The sequence below is a fragment of the Fusarium redolens genome (assembly GCF_020744475.1).
Source record: "Fusarium redolens strain MPI-CAGE-AT-0023 chromosome Unknown BKA55scaffold_2, whole genome shotgun sequence".
NCBI classification, from domain to species: domain Eukaryota; kingdom Fungi; phylum Ascomycota; class Sordariomycetes; order Hypocreales; family Nectriaceae; genus Fusarium; species Fusarium redolens.
Window position 1 is genome coordinate 3,135,138 of NW_025763665.1, and position 16,977 is coordinate 3,152,114.

Consider the following 16,977-nt stretch of genomic DNA (forward strand, 5'->3'; position numbering starts at 1 on the left):
CTGATTGGAGAGCCCTTGAGAGTTTATGGTGCATGCCTGCTAATGAACTGAGGAGGCGGAAAAGATAGACACTCGGATTCGATGTCCTGGTGAGCTTGACGGAAAGCGCGCCATTCATGGCCACCTGGGGACAGAAAGAATAGATTTAGGCCGATAGGTAGCAGATCGAAGAGGAGAGCGTGGAAGGTGGGATCTGGTGACGTCTCAGAACATGAACGTGCTCGTTGAGTTTATGACTATGTGGGACGCCATGCGCTGTGCTGAAAAGCTGGGTTATGTGCGGTACTTGGTTACCCGAGATAAATAAGATACTGCACATAATCCAGCTTCTCAGCACAGCACATGGCGTCCCCCATAGCCACAAACTCCTCGAACATGTCCATGGTCTTGGACGTTGCCCGATCCATGATGATGTGGATGGGCTCGTCCACGCCAGGCAACATGCGGCTGTTGCGGCCAATGAATGCCACAATCTCTCACCCTGAAATCGGTTTGTCCGGAGCTCAACGGTCAACGAAGAAGTGCGGCTGGTAACCGCTCGTCGAGGGATAGGTGCACCGTACGCGAAGTTCTGCGCAGGGGTGAAGCTGTTGAATGGCTGGATGCTCTAAGCCTCTTCCAGATGCTTATACAACAATTTTGCGCTTGCTCAATCTGGGTATCGCTTTTCATATCTCGTTACTCCCCCTTAGTCGACAACCTTCAGCATCTCATACGCTGTTTGTATTGACAATATAGCTTATGTCTCCCTTGAGCATCCAGAAGAGGCTTGGAACGTCCAATCATACAACACCTTCACCCCTAAGCTAAGTTCTATGTGGTGATTATAAGCTCTCAGCCACATAGAGTTAGCCTAAAGGTGAAGGTGTTGTAGGGCTGCACGTTCCAAGCATCTTCCAGATGCTTGAGCGAGACATAATCAATGGTGTTGGATACGGAGCTGGTAAGCTCGGGTTCAATGTCCCCCAAGTCGCACCACCCCCCAACATGCTTCTCTAGACCGTTCTCGAGCTGGCGGCCACGTTGGGACATCTTGAATGCGAACCACTTCTCGCGGACGTCCATGTTGTACCGAAGTGCAATTGCAGCATGTTTGAAAGGTTTGGAGAGGCCAGCATCCTCGATGGCAGCATACTCGCGCTGCTGCTCGAGGTGCTGGCCCTCCTCTCTGTCGGAGTAGTATCTTTAGACGATTATGTGCATGTAATCGGCGAGTGGTAGCTATCACCCCGCAACTGGAGCGCGGGGGGTGGCCAAGACCAACTGTTGAGTGTTGGTCCTGAATAATGCCAGCTTGGTATGACGAGGGTGCTTGAAGTTCACCTCTTGCGTGCATAGGAGGATGACAGCGCAAGGAGGGTACAGTCCCGGGTCCGGGTCTGGGGGTCATCCACAGTCGAGTCTGATATGGGGGAAAGGTCGCCGCTGTGATATTGTATGCGGGGGGGTTCAGCGCCTAGTACACATGTTGGTCAGCTCTTGTGTAATAATTACAGTATGGTGGGATGTATTTACCTCTTGTTTCGTGTGGTAAATGGCAAGTGTTTGTATTCAAAGCCGTCCGAGTCCATCAAACTTGGCCGCGAACTTTGGGTAGGGGCGTGTTATGACATGATGCAATCTACTGTGCCTGTGACGAGTTCGCCGACTGAGATGGGCGAAACGACTTAGGCAAAGACAGTTGGCTTGTTTGGGGAAAAATGAAGGCTGCAAGCTCAGCTCTCATAAGAAGGAGGTGACCTCTGACACTCTGGCGTGTCTTCTTTGTCGATGGAGCCACAGGCTTCTCATCGTGTCTGTCGTATGTAGAACATGGGGAAATAAGAGTCACCTAAATGGGCGATGTGCTACCAGCTTTTGTGGTGAAATATGTGAAGAGAGCCTGTGGCGGGGGCGAGAAAGATGATGAAATGTGTAGGGGTTTCCCTGGTCAAAACGAGCCTTTTGCTCTTGACATGAGTAGAGATACTGGTGCCTCTAATGCAAAAGGAAGTTCCTCGCAGGGGTTCTTTTGTTTCTGTGATCTTTGTTAGCTTGCAAGGAAAAGACGCGTAAAGATGTCGAGTTTGGCGCCGGCAACTGGCCGCAGGCTTGGGAGCAAAGATGAACATGGAGGTTTGTACTTACGTGTATGGCTCACTTGGCCGCTATATGTGAAGGGATGGTGGTGATGAGATGTGACGCGTCTCTGGTGAGAGAAGATGATGTTGCGTGCGTAGCAGCTTTCTGCTTGGACTGCTTGATATACGTAGGAGACGCAGTGAAGGGGTAGATGTGAAAGGACAAGGTGTTTCGAAACACGAGATGATCTGGGTAGGAAGAAGAGATGAAGACGCGTTCTGTTATGACAGTCCGTTGCTTCTGGTGAAGCGGTTGCCTAACGCGTGGAAGGGAAGAAGGAGGGGAGGGGAGAAGAAAGGAGAGGAAGAGATGGGGGAGGGGCGCTGAGAATATTGCACCTCCATTTTCGCAACTCGTTTGTGTGGGAGCTATAAATCGGAAGGAGGATGTGAAAAGAGGATAGAAGAGGGCTAGGCAAGTAACTTGCTCGTCAGCAACGCGTTGCTATGGGGAATGAGGAGTGTCTCATCCCGTCAGAGAGAGGGGGGAACTCCGTCTTATTTGGTGCAGTTTTGAAGATATACAGATTCTGACACGAGGAATGAAAATCAAACGAAAAATTGCATCTATTTCTGAATGTGCATGATAAACGAAGCTATGTTGAAAGTGACTTTCTGGGTTGGGGGTGGTGTCAAAGGAGGATGACGGGACGCTACAGGGAGCTCGCCCAGAATTATGGGACCACAACAGGGGAGGGGGGCCAGGCACACACTGTTGGACCAACCAGATCGAGCCCTAATCTGCCGAGCTCACCACACGGATCTCACCAAGGCATGGATAGCTCCCCGTTCCAAGTTTTGAGAGCTCCCACTCTCACTCATCATTTTTACCTCCTCGCCTCACATATCTTACCCAACTTCACAACATATACAACCATGCCTCGCATCAAAGCCCCCTCAAACCTCCCAGAGCTTGTCAAATCGACTTTCACAAAAGCTCGCTCAGAGGGTGATTTGCATTATTTCCCCACTCAAGTTGCCATCCTCAATGTTGATTCCATCCCCGTACGTGTCATCCTATCTTCGCTCACTGGATGAATGAGCGCCATATAGGCCTAGGGACTCACTGCTAACACTTAACTCAGTTCCAACTCCGCTTCTCGCCTTCCTTGGCAAACAAACCCAAGCCGCCGCCAAAGGACCTCACCAAACCCCAAAAGCCCTTTGACCCTTTTGAGAACCCACTTCCATCTCTCAAGGTCACAGATCTTGGCCCCTCCCACTATCTCGTGCTGAACAAGTTTGCTGTTGTTCCCGAGCACTTCATTCTTGCCACAACAGAGTTCAAGCCCCAAACTCATGTCCTTGAAGAGTCTGACCTTGAGGCCACACTAGCCTGCATTGAGGCATATGAAGCTGCTAGAAGAACCGAAGCAGAGCAAGGCCACCGCGATGGCACACTCGGCGGCGGTGATGGCCTCTTTGCTTTTTTCAACTGCGGTGATCACTCTGGTGCCAGCCAACCTCATCGTCACATCCAACTCCTCCCCATCGCCAGAATGAAGGATGGCTTCGAGGCTGACACACCTTGGACTGTTCTCGCCGATCAGCTCAAAACCAAGATCGCTCCCTTCGCTACCTTTACCGAAGACATCAAGCTTGGCATGTCTGGCGCAGACTTGCACTCCACTTATCTCCGACTCTACCGCAAAGCCTGCCGGGCTGTTGCTGTTTACACCAAAGACCCACTTCATGCTGAAGAAGCACCCGCCGAGGGTCCCACAAGAATCAGTTATAACATGGCTATGACCAAAGACACCCTTGTTGTTTGCCCCCGCCTGGCAGAGGGCGTGAAGCTCCAAAGCCAGGACGGTGATGTGCTTGGTACCGTTGCCCTCAACGGCACCCTTCTTGCCGGTACAGCACTGGTCAAGAACGAGTTGGAGTGGGAAGCCCTCAAGAAAGATCCCGAGACGCTACGCAACGTCCTACGAGACATCGGAGTGCCAACCGCATTTGATACTGGCGGAGCGCTTCGCTTGTAGTTTTCCGACAACCCCCGGGGCCTGCAAAGCTGTACAGAGGGACACGCAGTGGAAGTCTGCAAGAACAGACATTTGTGGGGGGCAATGATGATTACGAGGAGCCACAGGAGGGGCCCGCCCAGAATGACGACAGCAACACTATGGAAGCGGCTCGTCGAATCCTCAGAGGAAGACAAGCCATTCCATTTGGGCGGCCCCACAAGCTCTGGTAGTGCTTCGAGCGCCGTGGAAGAATCGCCTGCTAAGACGCTAAGCCGAAGCCTATTCCTGCCGGCAGAAGGCCGAGGACCGACCAGGTCTGGAACCTGCAAAGCTGTACAGAGGGATACGCAGTGGAAGTCTGCCGAGGAGCTTGGTATGCGCATTGCAGAACTCCACGAGTTCCTTGCCACACCTGAGGGCAATGCCTTTATGACCCAGCTATCTGGGATCTCTCCCCAGCCATGTCTGGATTGTGGGCCAGATGTGTTATTTGCAGTTGAGACCTGTGGCTGAGAGCTTATAATCACCACACAAAACTTGGTGCACCACCGCACGGGAGCCAACACCGAATTCGACCAAGACAAACCGGCCTACCCTTCTAGCTCTCCAGCAAATTGCTCCTGGGGACAATCCATCCCAGGAGCACTCCCAAGAGAATGGTCAGGACAACACGCGGTGGAAGTCTGCAAGATCAGGTACTGGTCAAGGATGGGGGTGACTGCGAAGAGCAAGAGGGGGGAGCCGCACAGGAAAACGATAGTGATACTATGGAAGGGACTCCGTCCAATCGTCCGACAAAAAGTCAAAGACGGAGCCCTTCCATCTGAGTGGCTCCCCCAAAGCTCTCTTAGAAGTGAGTGGGTCGATAGGTTGGTGGGAATGGAGGTGACTACGGGGAGCAAGGAGGGGAAGCCGCCCAAACGAAGATAGCGACACTATGGAAGCGGCTCCGTCAACTCATCCGACAAAAAGCCAAAGATGGAGCCCTTCCATGGCGGCGGACCCTCAAGCTCCCGTAGCCGGTCAGTCTTGGATATGTTGGCAAGGATGGGGAGGGGGTACAAAGCCAAGGGGACCGCTCAAAACGAAAGATAGTGACACTATGGAGGGGGCTCCGTCAACATCGTTCAACAAAAAGTCAGAGACGGAGTCCCTCCAATTGGGCGGTCCCCACAAACTCCCCGTCGGAGATCAAGAGTTCGACAAGTTGTGAGAGAAGTGACTCCTCATCCGGAAGTGATGTAAGTATTTCCTGTCCCTCGTTGATTCAGGTGATTGACGTCTGAACTTAGGGGGATGACGAGGCGTCATCAGATGATGATGACGGCGCGGTCCTGAGTATCATCGAAACAACCAAGTTCCGTGTGGTGATCATAAGCTCTCAGCCGCGATCACCTCACAGCACCTGGTTGTTTCGATAGTGCTCAGGACCGCGCCGTCATCATCTAATGATGAGAAGTACAGAATCAACGTGGACTCAGTTTTATACCCTGGTACCAACGTTGAGTCTCGCCGTGTGCTCGATTCGTAAGAGCATCATCGAAGGAAGCTCAGAGTGGGACAGCGATGATCAGGAGGAGGGAGGGAAAGCTTGCAAGATGAAGGGGGTCAGCAAGGAGTCACAGGAGAGGTCTACACCAAGGTTGATGGCTGTGAGCTCGTGGAACTCAAGCAGGACAGATGGGTCCGCCCAGGACGAAGATAGCGACACTATGGAAGGGTCTCTGTCAAGCCATTCAACAAAAAGTGAATGGCGGAGCTTTTTCAGTTAAACGGACCCAGAAAGTGGTGAGAAGGTCGAGGGTTCGACAAGTTGTGAGGGATGAGGACGATTATGAAGAACAAGAGGAGGAAGCTGACCAGAACGAGGATAGTGACACTATGGATGAAGATATGACTTGGACTTGGTGAAAAGAGCAACAAACAGAAACTATCTATCTAAACACTTCACTTCACTTTCCACACCCATCGTGGTGACTAGCAATCCCTCATATACTCAAGTCAAACTTACTTCAATCTCACGATAGCGTCTACCATCCATGCCTTGATTCATCACCTGTTTTTATTATCCCGTGCTTCTCGTAACCGCTCTTTTTCTATGTAGCCTGCATCCCGGTGGGACAAGAACCTAACAGGGATCTACTTATCAGTTGACTATAGCTCGGATAAGACTCGTTAACAAAAGTCATCGATGACATCTAGCTCACCCCTCCAGGGTGTTGAATCACAGTTCAAGGCATCATGTATCAATATGTCACATCGAGATATCAGATAAGGCTTATCAAATCACTAAAGACAGTTGTTGTCAGTAACTGGTCTCCTATCATTATAGGACCATTGTTCTTCATTAAACCACCGCCAGGAAACTAAAAACCTATTTACTGCGCTGTGGTGTTGGCCCTCCGGCGGGCGATGTCACCCCGACTTCGGTTGTCGTACTTGGCCGCGATGGCCTGGGCAGAGAAGCGATGCGTCGCCTGGAGCTTGGGCATCTCCTCCTCCACACGACGCCAGAACCCGGGGGACCCGATGTCCATCGTCTCGAGCACTGCGTTCACGGCGCGGTGCATGATTTTGATCTGTTTCGCCATGTTAGTACAACGTGTTGATGTGAGGAAGAAGTGGTCAACTTACGTCTTTGGTGGTCCAGCGCGGGGCGCGAGGACGAGCAGAGGGGGGCTTCTTCATGCGGTCCCAGCCGCGGAGGGTGCTCAGAGAGGTGGTCAGCTCTCCGAGGTCTTTGATGTCGGCGTACGAGACGCCCTGTTGGCGGAGGTGGCGAACAAAGGTTCGCTGCTCCTCGAGGGTCACTGGCACCTGCATAACCCGGAGGATGAGAGAGGGGGAGATGTCCTCGTACTCATGGAGGACCGCGCAGGTCTTCTGGTACCGGGTCCAAGCCTGGGAGACTATGCCGGGGCCGGCGACAGAGCCCGCACCTACAGCAGCAGGGGACTTGCTACCGACGAGGGCGGGGGAGGAAGACATTGCGTCTTGGCGGTGGTCGGAGGAGAGGGGGGGAGATGGTAACTGTGTGTTGGTGAAGGAGTCTGCACAAGGTTAGTCTTGAATGACGGAGATGTAGGTCAAGGTGGAAGGGAATAAACATACAGGAGGAGCAACAGCAGCAGCTGTTGTTTGAAGGGAGGCTTGGAGGCGGGAGACGCGAGAGGTAGTTGTGTGTAAAAAGGGGTAACGGCTCGGCCTTGATGTGGGTGGGCTGGTCTTTACCAAGTCAGAAAAAAGGCGAAGTTGGGGTGATATGGGATGAAGGACCAAACATACCTTGGTAAAGACTGCGATAGGTGTTGGCGGAGGGAAGGATGGGCGGAGGCAGATTCGGGGGTGGGTGGTGTATAAAGCAGTCTTGTTCAAGTTAGATCATGACTGTGAAGACCTGCAGCATGGAAAGGAGAAATAATACCTGGGCAGCTGTAATCGCTCGAAAGACTTGATGGTGATGGACTCGGGAGGAAGTTGTGTGTGAAGTTATCTTGTCCAAGTCAGCACATGCGATGCCAAGGCAAGATGGTGTAAGGGGAGGAAGCATACCTGAGTAGCCAAGGCTACTGGTGTGACTCGAGGTGAAGCTTGAAGGCCAAAGACTTGGCTCTGAAGAAGAAAAAGGCTGCTGGTACGGGTGCAGACTCTGAGATGTGAAGTGATGAGGAGGAAAGAAAGAAGAGTAGAAGCCAGGCCAGGTTGGGAGATTATATAGAGGAGCCAGAGAGCCCTCATCCTCGAATTTGAGCATTTCCATTGTTCTGATAGCACTGGCAGTGCTCAATAGGAATTCCGACGTAATGTATTGTTGCTATTTGTCACAGGCAATAGCTCACGGTGGAGTCACGAACCACTCTGCTTTGTTAGTGGCCCCAAACAGGCGCGAACTATGACGACAGGGCCAATGAAGGACTGAAAAGATGGACGACAATGGAGGGGCAATAGCAGAAGAGGCAAAGGCAGCAGTGCACGAGGTCAAGGGACAATAGTAGGAGTAGTAATGGGGAGCAGTGCACAATGGGTTATAGGCTGTAGGAGTAGACTTGCATTCTCAAAGGCCAAAAGAGGGAAATGAGCTTCTGATATAGACAATCAGAGCAGTGCACAACCTCAACAGCAACATGGGAGGAACAGCATCACAAAAGCCTCCCTAACCTGATGACATTGAGGATGTAGAAGACCCAAAAGGGAAGAGTACATGCACTTGAATCTGCGAACTTACCTCCACACGGGGAGCTTCACCCCCCCCAATACGTTGTAGACTCAACTGCCCTGTGCATCTCTAGCAGGGGTGTGTTGAGCTGCAGCTGAGATCTGGGCCCTAGTGGGATCTTGGAGCTAGTGGCGTCTACAGGCGGGGACAGGGGTAGCCCGGGTAGGTCGACCCGCTGTGGGAGCGGGACTTTGCAGTGTTTGTAGTTGTCGTGATGTCAAGGGGAGAGAGTGTGAGAGTGAGGAGAGAGGAGATGTGGCGGCTTGTGTATATTACTGCAATGTGAAATGTGATTCAGTGTTTACCATTCTGCATGGTGCATACTAAGTTCGTCAAAATATTGGTAAAGGCTATGCACCACCGGCGTCTCGAAAGGCCGTAGCTTAGGTGAAGATGCTGGGGTCTTCGTCGTTTAAGGTACAACTACCAGGCTGTGAATAGGGCCAGATCACAGTATGGTACGGCGAGATGCCTCTTGACGCCATGGATGTAATCTATCACTGCATAATTGACTTATCACCAGCACATCAGTTGAATCACGGGCACTGCATAAGACGGAGGTGGTGGCACTTGCAAGCTATCCGGAATGGCGGTGATCATGTGAAAGACGTCGAGGCAAAGAGCCTTGGGTAGGTCACGATATCAAAATACCCCCAGCTCAATTTTGTGGTAGTACAGTAGCAAAGTAGTAGAGAGCCCAAAACACCATAGGCAATGATCACCGAGACAAAGATACGGCTGTATCTGGATTCGTAGTGACATGGCCCAATGTAATGTTTTTGCGGTTTATGGACTAGGTTAGTGATCACGCCGCAATCCAGGAACCAGAAAACACCAAGTTGCTCCACTCAATCCGAATTTGGATGCTCTCAAAGCAGACATGGTAGCTACATCTTCTATGGGAACACCAATGCAAATATGCAGACACTTCGCAGGAGAAGCATCATTACACCTTCCACGGCCTTATTAGCTCTTTATCTTGCTTTATACTATCCGTACGCGTACCTGCAGGCATCCTGTCCAGTCGATTTCGCCAAAGAAAATCAAACAAGTCAGTCACTCTGCGACATCGGTACCCAGCATACACTTCAGCATCCAGACCACCGGGAAACATATTCCGCTATGCAAGTACTCACATCTTGACGTCTATACCAGTATCTCCTTTCATCATAATATGCACCTGCTAACTTCTTTGTTGAAGACACTCCCTGTTTTCCCGTCGAGCTTCCTTCGAGCAAACAAACGAACCGCCACTTCGAAACCCGTTTCCGCTCCCGTCAGCTTTCTCCTCCTCCCTCTCATTTCTTCTTCGCCTTGGAAAATCCATCGTTTGAGATAGAAAAACGTTTCTTCTTTCGACTGTACGCTTTTCCTCCTCAGGACGTAACTGCATACCAGCTATCCAGATTTGTGTGGTTTCACGGCATTTGTCTTGTAGCCGCGTGGAAACCCGCGTGGGAGGCGTCAAGGATGGGCGGTGTGGGAAGGGTGCCAAAAAGATGTGAGACAGAAACCGGTCGTGGGGGGGAGAGGGTGTGCTGCTAGTCATGGTATGTGTGTGGCTCAAGCCATGTGACGAGATGCAACCTCATACTTGCTTGAGTTTGATCTTCGGGAACTATAGCGAACAGACCAGACGCAGATATCGATTTTGGGAAATACGACGATCAGAGGGAAAACGGGTGCAAAGGATCAACTGGTAATGTCGGCTTCGGGAAGACTCGACGGAGATGAGATTGGAGGAGCTGACGGCTAACTGGTTACAGAGTGTTGTTTGCAGAGAAGATCGAGTTCCTTTTCAGGAGATAAACACCACGGCAATGACGAGCTTTCTCACCATACAATACAATATGCTCCCGACCGAAGCCATCGTATCGAACACCCGCGTTTCCAAGTTCGGAGATCCCCTTAGTTCGCATCATCGGCTATCTCGAGGTCGCCATGCTGCACGAACCAGCTACATACATATATACATACCTTACATGACGCACTCGAGGACCTCTACGTCTCCACACACGGCACGATAGACATGCATTGGTTAGAACGTCACGGGAAGCCAATTGCACATTGACGCTGGTTCGACTGAAAGGAGTAAAGGTATGTTCTTACTAGTTCTGGCTTATTCTTCTTCCTCTTCTTCTCTCGGGGAAACAATGCGAAGGGCTTATGCAAGGAGTATTCTCGGCAATGCTGTCACTTTCGTTTCTTTTTGCGAAGGTGGAATCCTTTCCGCAGACAGTGACAATTCGACAATTACATGGACTCTGTCTCTCAGATTTACTGGAAGGTACACAGAATCACTTAATCAAGAGCGCGTATATTATACCGCTATGCATCGCATATATACCTGTTGCGTATCCATCAAAGAACTTTGTACACATTTGCACCAAGGTTTCGGTTCCAGGGGCCGAGACAACGACCGCTGTGAGAAAAGTGCCAGAGCCGTTGGGAGGAAACAAGGCTTGCAGGGGTTGTCCTCTCTTTGGACTGTGGCTAGCTGGACTTGGATTGTCTTGCATTCTCAGCCCGGTTTTATCTTGCGTGCATATCAAGATCGAACCGACACCCGGGGGCCGGGTCGATGGACAGATGAGATCAATTGAGATTTGAGATTTCCTTTTCTTTTCTCCGTGAACAGGTCATATTCGATGTGTAGTGTGCATGAAGCGTCATGCCCATGAACGGACGGCGCTTCCGGTTCGTTTCCCCGTTTGGTGGGCTTTTGAAGATCTTCTCGTGTTGATCTTAGATCCGATCGATGTTTCATTGCAGTAGCCAGCCTCGTTTTCAGCGGGACCATTGTTGCAGCTGTAGGCATCTTGCTCCTTCAAACCACAATGTATTGGTGTTGATGAACCACGAATTGGCGTTGACGATGGCTTCATTCTGTCTCTCCTCTGCAGATGCTACAAACGTTCTCTCAACACGTGGACCCCTGAACTAACAAACTCACGAACCATTTTGTTCCACACTCAAATCTCTTTTATGTATCCCGTCAACGGCAATTGGGCGACTGCATGTTTGTTCAAACCCACACGATGCCCTAAAATGGCATCAGCTACATGGGTGTGGCTTTGATCTGCCTCCTATTTCTGCGTGGCGTTTTCTTGTAACTTTGACTCTGGAAGAGTGAAAAGAATAGAGTGTCCTTGGTTAGAACGTCTAGGCATGGGCCGTACCGCTCACACCGTCTCTAAAAAGTGTCTTTAGCTTGAACTTTACGTTGAGGTGCCTTTAGTAGAATATGCTAGGTGCTTTACAGCATGTGGCTGCTTAGTTCGCAGTTCGAGAAGCAAACGTGCGAACACCATTAGCCTACTGCAAGACTTTGCATTGACAGCCCATACTTTGAAGGAGCACGGAGTACATGCCCCCAATTGTAAGCATGTCTTTTCCAAGGTACCTGACACTGTGGATGGCTTGAGGCACTGATAAGACTCGGCCGAGAGTGTTGTGTAATGGTGCAGGGTAGTTAAACAGCCACGACAAGACACTTGCACAATGAAGACCGATGGCACTCAAAGCCACATCACATAAGAAGACACACAGCCATGGAACGGATTTGATCAACTTTAACATGTTTTTGAAGTACCGACCAATCTCAAGCTCAGTACAACGCGTGACCATTATCGTGCCCATAAAACTCCGATCATGTCCATTCTAAATACGAGAACCCAATCCAGGCCCCAAGACAACACCCAATGACGATAAGAAACACCACGCATCTATGATCTTCCTGCTCTAATCTCAATCTTCCCACTCCTCATCTAGTTGGTCAATCAACCGATTCTCGGCATCTCTATCCTGCTCTCTCCGACTCGGACTCGAGTGTACTTGTTGGTAGCCACGTCGAACAGTAATTCGTCTCAGACAAGCCGTGAAGCAGCAAAAACAAAGTTCCTATAAAACCAAAAGAGAAACCTCACCTGTCAGCCCCCAATTCTTTTCTATAAAACAAAAAAATAACGGGGAGCAAAAAAAAAAAGAGAGAGAAAAGAGATAACTCAGGGAGAGTATCGCTCGGGCTTGGAGCCGGGGAGGGGACGACGCACGCAGATGAAGCTCCAGATTCCCGCCCATAAGCTGTAGTTGGGGAGTTGTCGCCAGCCGCGCGCATGGGTTACCGTTCGGTTGTAGAAGATGCCGCCGAGGAAGTACACGAGGACTGCGATCACGACGATGAGTCCGAAGATGCTGCCTGGACCGACGCTGCCGGGCTTATGCGGCTCTGCGTGGGCGCATGCGTGCGAGGATCGGACTTCAAAGAAATAGGCGCATTCGTCTGGGTCTGTGCCAACAAAGGAGACGCTGGCAGAGGTCGTGGTTGGGTCTCGATCGCAGTGGAACGAAATGGTCGTCGACTTGCGTCTTCGCTTGTCCTTTGGCTTCGGCTCCTCCTCAACGGGCTCCTCGGGTTCCGGAACAGGTGTGTAAGCCGTCAAGTCATTCTCATCCTCGAGGTACGAGTCGCGCTGGGCGGATCGTTCGTAGATAGGTTCCGTCTTGTTAACGTCGGCGCCGCAAGGAGATCCCCCCGTGTATTGAAGAACCAACTTGCGACCACGGCTCTGTAAGTCCATTGACTCGAAACTGCCTCTACATTAGCTGGCGCATTCCTTCCGGCGCAAGACACCAATTTGTGTATGTTCAAACCAACCCTATCGAGAAGACCTCGCCTCCCACCATGTAATAAGCGCTCACGTTCTGCCACAAAGGCGGCTCGACACCGACGACGTTTGTGACTGGCTCTACGACAGGACCGCAGATGTTTAATGTGAAGTTCTTGCCGTAGTCGTAGCCCTTTGAGAAGTAGTCCTTCGTCACGGCGTACTTCTTGGTGTTCTCATCGGGAACGACGGCCATGTCTGGTCGTAGATCGAAGAAACCGCCCATGCCGGTATGTGAAGTCGCTGTACATTGTGGGACTTGGATCGTGGTTGTTGGCTGCTCTGCGACTTGAGCGCTCGCGGAACCGAGTAACGACAAAACGAATGGTAATGCTTGGAAGCGCATGATGATGGACTCGATAGATGATGGATTCGGATCGTAGGAGGATATTGAATCGTTGGAGTATTGAAGCGAAGACGAATGGATTGGATCGGAATGGAAGTTGGGACAGATCTACTGTCTAGTTGACTAGAGCTGTATGATTGCGATAAAGCCTATCATCAAAAAGAATGGTCACCAAAAAGGGGCTGATAATGAAGGGACAGTAAAGTAAGTAAGCGGATCACAGAGAAGACACAAACATATAGTTTCAAGTCGAGTCGCGAGGGTTTTGGCGATATGGAGCTGGAGATGGAGATGTATTCTCCCTGATTACGCGTTGTGGTCCCTGGCTCCAGTTGCAATCCCCAAAACCTCAAACTGTCTTTTCCACAAAGAGTAAAACCCGCCCTTGCCTTTGCTCTACACCCCTTGACCGGAGAATTACGAGACACATGGGGCTTGAATCTGTGGCGACGCATGTGGCTGGTGCTTGACCCCTTTGTGAGAGGACATGCTTCAATATATCGGGACAAGTGTTTGTCCGGCAGCATCATAGACTTATGTGTCTTGAAGATTGAAGATGTATCGATCTCTTCTGAACCATGATTTGGTCTAAATTTTGGTCAAAACGTGTAAGATGACGAGTTGCGAAAAACAATCTCCAAGTAAGCTATAAGAAGTTTATTTAAATGCAGTCAGATATTTATTGCCGAACAAATCTATTGCCGACTTCCGTCGTGTTAGTGAAACTACAGAGTGCCGTACCTTACCTGTCCAAGCTCTGATTTGCCAATTGACCTGAGACAACTGCCATTCCCGAATACGCGAATACGACAGGGGAGCAGCGGGGCCCGAAAAAGAATACCTACACTACGCGTTGATTAGATTAAGCTAATTCTGTGTAATTTCGTCACGACTCCCATAGACTTGACTTTTTGCGTATTCTTGCAAAGAGTTGATCTTGTTTCGTAAGAACAAGAGGCTTCGTTGTGAGTAAGATTCTTTGGGCAACGGAACTTTAAAAGACTTGAAGCCCCTTATCTGAGTTCGTCAAATCTTAAACATGGCTGTCAAAGATAAACAGCCGGCTTCAGAGGAGCAACACGGCTACGAGTTCTTTGGCCCGTAAGTTCAAGTTCCCTCTCCTTACCTTACTCTTCAGATCATAACTAACAATTCTCAGTCCCGGCGCCTTTGTCATCTCGTTCTTCCTCCCCATCCTCGTATACGTCTTCAACTTCGTCTGCAACGACATCTCAGGATGCCCCGCGCCATCTCTCCTTCACCCAAAGACCCTATCGCTCGATGCCTTGAAACACGAAGTCGGATGGCCAAGCAATGGCGTCGCTGGCCTGGTTAGCTGGAAGGGAACCGCCGCTGTTGTGGGATACAATGTCCTCTCCCTGATCCTGTACCGTGTTCTGCCCGCGGTTGAAGTTGAGGGTACAGAGTTGCGCTCTGGAGGAAAACTCAAGTACCGATTTAACAGTTCGTCAAACCTGAGAATGATGAGAGGACGAAGTTTCTAACACTTTTCGCAGCTTTGTACTCTAGCACTTTCACCCTGGCTGTCCTTGCCGCGGGAACCGCTGCTCAGGGTGCCGAGTTCCCGGTCTGGACCTTCATGTCAGAGAACTTCATTCAGATCCTTTCCGCGAACATCATCTACTCCTACCTCGTGTCCACCTTCGTCTACGTTCGAAGCTTTAGCGTCAAGCCCGGAAATAAGGAGAACCGCGAGCTTGCTGCTGGAGGCCACTCAGGAAACATGTTGTACGATTGGTTCATCGGTCGTGAACTGAACCCCCGTATTTCGATCCCTCTCATCGGTGAGGTTGACATTAAGGAGTTCCTTGAGCTTCGACCTGGAATGATGGGCTGGATTATCATGAACTGCTCTTGGTGCGCTCAGCAGTACCGCAACTATGGTTTCGTGACCGATAGCTCCATCCTCATCACGGCTGTTCAGGCTCTGTATGTCTTCGACTCTTGGTGGAACGAGCCCGCGATTTTGACTACCATGGACATCACCACCGATGGCTTTGGTATGATGTTGGCTTTCGGCGATATTGTCTGGGTTCCATATGTCTACTCGCTGCAGACCCGATATCTCTCCGTCCACCCTGTCTCTCTCGGCCCTCTCGGACTAGCCGCTATGCTGGGTCTCATCGGCCTTGGCTTCTACATCTTCCGCTCAGCCAACAACGAGAAGAACCGCTTCCGAACCAACCCCGACGATCCCAGAATCTCTCACCTCAAGTACATCCAGACCCAGAAGGGCAGCAAGCTTCTCACAACAGGCTGGTGGGGTATCGCTCGTCACATCAACTACCTGGGCGATTGGATCCAGTCGTGGCCCTATTGTCTTCCCACCGGTATCGCCGGGTATCAGATTCTCAGCGCCGGAACTCATGCCGAGGGCGCGTACGTTATGCGAGATGGTCGAGAGGTTATCCAGGGAGAAGCTAAGGGATGGGGCATGCTCATCACTTACTTTTACATCCTGTACTTCGCTATCCTTCTCGTCCATCGTGAGCGCCGTGACGACGACAAGTGTCACCGCAAGTACGGCAAGGACTGGGAGGAGTACCGCAAGATTGTTCGATACCGAATCATCCCTGGTATCTACTGATTTATGAATGGGGTTCAAGAGTTGAGTTAAGATAATTAGACCGAGTACCACGACGCTTAGAGACGTTGGCGGTATTGGCGGCCCGAGGAGGGAAAAGTGTATTCTATGGAGTCGATGATGGCGTTGATTCATGCCATGGGCTGGGGGGTATCATGATGATCCTAGAAAGGATGAAATCGCATAGGGAGAGCTCACAGACTTGCCTAGAAGGGCAGTAAGCTACCACAGAAAGCTACTTAATAATGATTTGACCGTTTAAACCAACCTGCATCTGCATACCACCCAATCTTTCGCTGCTGTGCCTTTGATTTACAACGTAGCATAGCATAACTTCCTGATCCCAGACATCCAAGGAACAGCGCCAACTCAAGAGCCCAACAGGGCACCCTTCACACTGAATACAGCTATAGAATAATAGAACTCTTGATAATCTGACCATTTCGCCAAGAATACAAGATCATCACGACTTGGAATCAAATGGAGACGGGCTCTAGGCCCGACATTCCGCGGTGGTTCTTCGGAGGCAGACGATCGCTGGGGTCGGGTTCTTTGGATGCGGGGAAGAAAAAAGGTTCCAAGGGGCGGGGGAGCAAGGGCATCGTGGGGAATTAGTGATGGATGATGGTGATGACGGGGAAATAAAATCTGGTGTTGTTTCGGCAATTGAAGGCAGCTCAGCAAATTCACCGAAAAGATACTCCGTAATTTCGTGCAAGGACTCATGCGTGTGGGCAATTGGGGCGGTTTAGACTTTTTTCTTTTATTTTGGGTTTTCTGACTTTGATTAATTGCAGGATCTGGAGAGGGCATGACCTTGACTTGGGTAAATTTAGCTATGTCGATCACGGTTCTGAGCTGACGAGGTGCACTCTGTAGTGTAACGTTAGGTCCAGTTCGTGTTGGGAATTTATCAGATGAGATCAACACTCTCATGATCTAAGAGCCCACAGACTTACAGCACCATCAGTCCAGTCCAGTTCTTGTTATGGGTAAACAAAGGGATAATTCTGTTCGGGTCTGGTCCGAGGAGAGACGATGTGACGTCAAGATACT

General features: G+C 50.6%; 6 protein-coding genes across 6 annotated transcripts; 3 read left to right on the forward strand and 3 right to left on the reverse strand.

Moving 5' to 3' along the window:
* Nucleotides 1-834: 834 nt before the first annotated feature.
* On the reverse strand, nucleotides 835-1,336 carry BKA55DRAFT_684890 (uncharacterized protein; the record flags this gene model as incomplete). Its single annotated transcript, XM_046198710.1, has 2 exons — nucleotides 835-1,164; nucleotides 1,265-1,336. 2 exons carry the CDS (start codon nucleotides 1,334-1,336, stop codon nucleotides 835-837), a joined length of 402 nt encoding a protein of 133 aa, XP_046055436.1.
* Nucleotides 1,337-2,942: 1,606 nt separating this feature from the next.
* BKA55DRAFT_660198 (HIT-like domain-containing protein) lies at nucleotides 2,943-4,392 on the forward strand. Its single transcript, XM_046197546.1, has 2 exons — nucleotides 2,943-3,125; nucleotides 3,206-4,392. The coding sequence occupies exons 1-2, from the start codon at nucleotides 2,997-2,999 to the stop codon at nucleotides 4,103-4,105; spliced, it is 1,029 nt and encodes a 342-aa protein (XP_046055437.1). The 5' UTR covers nucleotides 2,943-2,996; the 3' UTR covers nucleotides 4,106-4,392.
* A 642-nt stretch (nucleotides 4,393-5,034) lies between these two features.
* On the forward strand, nucleotides 5,035-6,115 carry BKA55DRAFT_556212 (uncharacterized protein). The gene is made up of 3 exons (XM_046191680.1): nucleotides 5,035-5,328; nucleotides 5,380-5,393; nucleotides 5,525-6,115. Coding segments are annotated over exons 1-3 (351 nt in total). The 5' UTR covers nucleotides 5,035-5,326; the 3' UTR covers nucleotides 5,860-6,115.
* A 350-nt stretch (nucleotides 6,116-6,465) lies between these two features.
* On the reverse strand, nucleotides 6,466-7,847 carry BKA55DRAFT_712261 (uncharacterized protein; the record flags this gene model as incomplete). The annotated part of the gene is made up of 6 exons (XM_046200818.1): nucleotides 6,466-6,666; nucleotides 6,722-7,137; nucleotides 7,199-7,312; nucleotides 7,373-7,453; nucleotides 7,512-7,580; nucleotides 7,640-7,847. 6 exons carry the CDS (start codon nucleotides 7,845-7,847, stop codon nucleotides 6,466-6,468), a joined length of 1,089 nt encoding a protein of 362 aa, XP_046055439.1.
* Nucleotides 7,848-12,307: 4,460 nt separating this feature from the next.
* Nucleotides 12,308-13,316, reverse strand: BKA55DRAFT_589977 (mannose-6-phosphate receptor binding domain-containing protein; the record flags this gene model as incomplete). The annotated part of the gene is made up of 2 exons (XM_046195022.1): nucleotides 12,308-12,871; nucleotides 13,005-13,316. The coding sequence occupies 2 exons, from the start codon at nucleotides 13,314-13,316 to the stop codon at nucleotides 12,308-12,310; spliced, it is 876 nt and encodes a 291-aa protein (XP_046055440.1).
* A 1,039-nt stretch (nucleotides 13,317-14,355) lies between these two features.
* BKA55DRAFT_534388 (ergosterol biosynthesis ERG4/ERG24) lies at nucleotides 14,356-15,924 on the forward strand (the record flags this gene model as incomplete). Its single annotated transcript, XM_046189591.1, has 3 exons — nucleotides 14,356-14,417; nucleotides 14,476-14,780; nucleotides 14,834-15,924. The coding sequence occupies 3 exons, from the start codon at nucleotides 14,356-14,358 to the stop codon at nucleotides 15,922-15,924; spliced, it is 1,458 nt and encodes a 485-aa protein (XP_046055441.1).
* Nucleotides 15,925-16,977: the final 1,053 nt, after the last annotated feature.

Coding starts and splice junctions, on each gene's coding strand:
- BKA55DRAFT_660198 (XM_046197546.1), top strand. CDS start 2,997: ATGCCTCGCATCAAAGCCCCCTCAAACCTCCCAGAGCTTGTCAAATCG. Junction 3,126..3,205: donor TCAATGTTGATTCCATCCCC/GTACGTGTCATC, acceptor CACTTAACTCAG/TTCCAACTCCGCTTCTCGCC.